The 5,292-nt window shown below is 44.2% G+C and overlaps 1 protein-coding gene across 1 annotated transcript in view; it reads right to left on the bottom strand.

Moving 5' to 3' along the window:
• The window catches only part of ADGRE1 (adhesion G protein-coupled receptor E1), a 55,828-nt gene extending 50,828 nt beyond the window's left edge, over nucleotides 1-5,000 (bottom strand). Inside the window, exons 1-2 of the mRNA XM_032171522.2 lie at nucleotides 4,940-5,000; nucleotides 1,918-1,980 (exon numbers count right to left, since the gene is read on the bottom strand). Of these exons, the coding sequence (XP_032027413.1) occupies nucleotides 1,918-1,980; nucleotides 4,940-4,970 (94 nt within the window). The 5' untranslated portion in view covers nucleotides 4,971-5,000. The remainder of the gene's footprint in view (nucleotides 1-1,917; nucleotides 1,981-4,939) is intronic.
• Nucleotides 5,001-5,292: the final 292 nt, after the last annotated feature.

Here is a 5,292-nt window from a genome sequence, read left to right as displayed (position 1 = left end):
TATATATATATATATATATATATATATATATATCAAGAGACAAGCTTGCAGGACTGGAAGATAGAATTTTCATTGAGCTGTGGTGTAGAGAGGACTTGGGATATGATGGAAGGAAAGTACCTACCAAATGGGAAGAGAAAACACTGCGGAAAGCTAACAGAGAGAGCGAGTGAGCGGGGAGAGAAGGACTCACGAAGATTCTGGCTCCCTGGCCCACTCACATCAGGGCTATACCTGGGTGGAGATGGGGTGACCTCAGAAACCTTCAGATAGGAATGGGTAAATTCAGGGGCATCAAGGCTAGAGGTTGAATTATCTCAACAGAGGCCAGATGGAGCTTCCAATTCTACAGGAGAAGCCTCCTGCCTTCTGCAGCTGCCACACCCAACGCCTGTGGGAGCAGAGCATTGGAATCAACAGGGAGGCGAGATGGCTAGGAGGTGTCCCAAAGACACTCTTCTGCATCTCCCATCGCCTGGACGTGGAAACCAGGAGCTCCTGCATGGATCCCTGGGAGATGCAGAGCTTCCAAGAGGGTTGCTAGACAACCAAGGTGGGACCATGCACCACCCCATCCAGAGCTCAGCTGCTCCCCCACCTCATGGCTACAAGATCCCATTAGCTGCTATCTTGGCATCACACACCCGGATGCTATCTTGGAGAGAGCAAGGGAAGGGTAAGAAAATGTGAAAGATGGCCGAGTGCAGAGGCTCACGCCTGTAATCCCAGCACTTTGGGAGGCTGAGGCGGGTGGATCAGGAGGTCAGGAGATCGAGACCATCCTGGCGAACACGGTGAAACCCCATGTCTACTAAAAATACAAAAAAAATTAGCCGGGGGTGGTGGCGGGTGCCTGTAGTCCCAGCTACTCGGGAGGCTGAGGCAGGAGAATGGCGTGAACCTGGGAGGTGGAGCTTGCAGTGAACCGAGATCGCACCACTGCACTCCAGCCTGGGCGACAGAGCGAGACTCCGTCTCCAAAAAAAAAAAAAAAAAAAAATGTGAAAGATGAGCTCTTAACACAATATAGACTAAGTTGCTAAGTTGCCCAAAGAAGAACCAGGAAACAGAGACACTGGGAACAGTTGTATTAGTCTGTTTTCATGCTGCTAATAAAGACATACCCAAGACTAGGTAACTTATAAGGGAAAGAGGTTTAATTTGACTGACTGTTCCACATGGCTGGGGAGGCTTCACAATCATGAGAAGCAAAATTATGTCTTACTTACATGGCAGGAGGCAAGAGAGCTTGTGCAAGGGCTCTCCCATTTACAAAACCATCGGATCTCATGAGACTTACTCACTACCGCGAGAACAGCATGGGGGAAACCATCCCCCATGATTCAATTATCTCCAACTGGCCCCGCCCTTGACACGAGGTGATTCTTACAATTTAAGGTGAGATTTGGGTGAGGACATAGCCAAACCATATCAACAACCAAGAACTGACAATTCTTTCTTCCTTTATCCAGCAAGAGTTTATGTAGAAGATGAGCGTATTTAACAAAACATAAAGAAGTCACTTATTTTTTTTTGCACATTGAGTTGTAGTTTGACTAAATTCCATCCCTACTCTCGCTACACTACCATTTAGAAAGCTCACACTACATACCAGGTGGTTTCCAAAGCTACCTCTTTGAATTAAAGTTTCACAACATCCCTATTGTTACCTGTATTTCACAGCTTGGGAAACTGAAGTTCAGAGAGGTTATGTGACTTGTCTGAGATCACACAGCAATTCTAAGCATAAAGGAAAGAGCCTGAAGTGAGAATCAGGAGATTTGCATGTTAACCCTTGCTCTGCCGCTAACTAGCTCCCAGCAAGCATCTGGATGAGGCTCAGCTTCCTGGGATGTTTCCTGGGGAGAAAACTTTCTCCACCCCTTCAGGCATCTGCATTCTCTCTGGCCAACTTACCCTTTGTCACTGGTTTCAGTGTGGGTCCTGTGTGCCTTTCCCAGCTGTGCATAACACAACATCCTGTGAAGAGAGAAAAGAAAAACACCATGAACCACCAAAAAAAAAAAAAAACAAACAAACAAACAAAAAAAAACCTTTTGCGCTCAACCTGCAAAATTACTCCTGGCTTGGCCGCGCAGAAACAGGTTTGAAGAGGCTAGATGACAAACGTTATTAAGGAACAAACATACACTATTTTGCATAAGTTAACAATGACCGTTCCTGGTTTTCTGCACTCTGCTTTTGCTTTTCATTTTGTCTGTCTTTATCTTCTCTTTATTTTTGATTAAATAGTTCCAGGCTAAGCACTGTGGTGCACACCTGTAATCCCAGCCCTTCGGGAGGCCAAGGTAGGTAGATTGCTTAAGCCCAGGAGTTCAAGACCAGCCTGGGCAATCTGGCAAAACCCCATCTCTACAAAAAATACAAAAGCTATCTGGGCATAGTGGTACATGCCTGTAGCCCCAGCTACTCAGGAGGCCAAGTTGGGAGGATCACTTGAGACCAGCAGTTTGACACCAGCCTGGACAACACAGTGAGACTTTGTCCCTCTAAAAAAAAAAAGAATCTTTTTAAATTAGCTGTGTGGTGGTGACACCTTGTAGTCCCAGCTACTCAGGAGGCTGAGGTGGAAGGATTGCTTGAGCCCAGGAGATGGAGACTGCAGTGAGCCAAGATCATGCCACTGCACTCCAGCCTAGGTGACCCTGTCTCTAAAAAAAAAAAGTTCCAGTTGATTTTCAAAAACATGTATTAAAGCATGCATTCTCAAAAGGGGTGATATCTCCTCAAAGGACCCAAACTTGGTTCTCAGGAAGAGATCTTTTTAAGCTTACTCTTTTATGTATAAGATACATATGTATATACAGAAAATACATATATAGATATACAGTATATCTGTAGTATTAACATTTCATGAGAGGGTAGGGCAATTCGTTTTTCTTTTCTTTCTTTTCTTTTTTTTTTTTTTGAGATGGGGTCTCGCTCTGTCACCAGGCTGGAGTGCAGTAGCGTGATCTTGGCTCACTGCAAACTCCAACTCCCTGGTTCAAGCTATTCTCCTGACTCAGCCTCCCGAATAGCTGGGATTACAGGCACATGCCACCACGCCCAGCTAATTTTTGTATTTTTAGTAGAGACAGGGTTTCACCATGTTGGCCAGGATGGACTCGATCTCCTGACCTCGTGATTCACCTGCCTCAGCCTCCTAAAGTGCTAGGATTACAAGCGGGAGCCACCGCGCCCTGCCCATTTATTATTGTTTAAAGGCAATGCAGCCCTGCAGCATTTAGGGCTCCTGCACCATCATCATTATCACCATCATTATCACTGTCATCATCACCATCATCATCTTCATCATCACCATCATCATCATCACCATTATCACCATCATCATCATTATCATCATCACCATCACCATTATCACCATCACCACCATAATCACCATCATCACCATCTTCATCGTCATTTTCACACCATCATCACCACCATCATCATCATTATCCCTATCATCACCATTATCATCATCACCATCATCACCATCTTCATGGTCATCATCACACCATCATCACCACTGTCATCTTCATTATCACTGTCATCACCATCACCATCATCATCACCATCTTCATCATCACTATTATCACCACCACCATCATGATCATCACCATCATTATCATCACTATCATTAGCACAACTCTTTGCTGATTAGCTTCAGGGCAGAATAGGGAGTGTTAATGGTTAATACCATTGCCAACACCCCAAAATAACAACTCTGCATTCCTACATTTGATGTCCACAGGCCACCTATTTCTTCTAATGTAGCCTGCCAGTCAGCAAGTCCCACAGATCCAAACTCCCAAATTCTATCTATTATTACTAACAAAAATTCTTTTGCTCATTCGTTAATTATTTTAGAGGTAATTCAGCATACTATTTAGGCATACAAAGTCTGGGGTCAAAATGCTTGGGTTTAAAAATCGGGCTTTACCAATAAATGATTGCATGGCCTTGAGGAAGTTATTTAATCTCTTTGTGCCTCAGTTTCCTCCTTGGTAAAATAGGGGATTCAGATCCATCGTACGACAGCAGAGGAAACCCATACATGCTACTTAGAATATGTCCCCAATATCCTGCATTCCTAAATTTGATCCAATGACCAAAACACAGAAGACATAGAAGAAAAACCAGAAACATGGAAGATAAACAAGACTGAGACAAACTGACACCTGAAGAAAGAGAAATAAGAGCACAGGAAGGGTCTATCTCATTATTCACGACTCAGCTCGAATTGCCCCTCCTCAACCCCAGACTTCTCCCTCCAACATAACTCCTGACCACATTCTATAACAACTTCTTTCACAGCACTTATCACTGCCTGAAATTCCTATGTTTACTTATTATTTGGGGCAACATAGTGTAGTGGAAAAGCTTACAGACTCTGAAGTCAGACTGCCTGGCTTGAAATCCTGCCTCTACCCCTTATTGACTAAGTGGCCTTGGGAAAATTATTTTATCTCTTCAGTTTTCTCATTTGCAAAATAGGACTAATAATGACCCAATGTCATAGAAGTGTTTTCACAATTAGATACATAGTCTGTTTAAAGAAGTTACAGCAGTGCTAACTGGGCTATGATCATCTGTGCCTTCTTTCCTCTCTGCTCCTACCTACTAGAATATCAGCCTCAAGAGTGCAGGAAATTAGTCTTTTTTTTCTCACTGCTATATCCTCTAGTGCATAGAACAGCACCTGATACACAAGACGTGCTCAGGTCAAATGAATGACTATAGAGAAAAATCTATCCTGACAGATGAACTTCCCTGAGCTATGGAATTTTGTCAAAGGTTCCCCGAATGAAGGTGTTTGCAGTATCCAGCCTGGACTTATGATCTCTTGGCTGGACCATCCATGGCCCTCCCATTTCTCCTGAAGCCTATTTCCAACCCAGGCCTCCCCTAGCCCCCCATTCAGCCGCACACTCACCCCAGAAGAGGAGCAGGTTGAAGCCACGCATTATGCTGTGGTTCTGTCATTCAAAGAGAAGAAACTTTTCTACTAACCCTGGGTTTTCAGTAACCAGAAGGCATGGGAAGAGGGGAAGCCGCAGCCAGAGTTGCTCAATGCTGTCCAGTCATCATAGCCCTTTTTGCTGAGTTGCTGCCACTAAAAGACAGCCTAGAAAATCATAATTTCCCCCTTTCTCCACAATAAAGAGAAGTTAATCTGCCTAACGTGTATCATTCTCTCTCTCTCTCCTTCCCACCGTCTCTCCCTTTTTCTTTCCCATCAACATCTACCTCCCATCTCTCAACATCTTCTTTCATTGCACCCAGTAA

The sequence above is a fragment of the Hylobates moloch genome, unplaced genomic scaffold (assembly GCF_009828535.3).
Source record: "Hylobates moloch isolate HMO894 unplaced genomic scaffold, HMol_V3 SCAFFOLD_12, whole genome shotgun sequence".
NCBI lineage: Eukaryota > Metazoa > Chordata > Mammalia > Primates > Hylobatidae > Hylobates > Hylobates moloch.
This window is presented reverse-complemented; position numbering and strand designations above follow the sequence as displayed.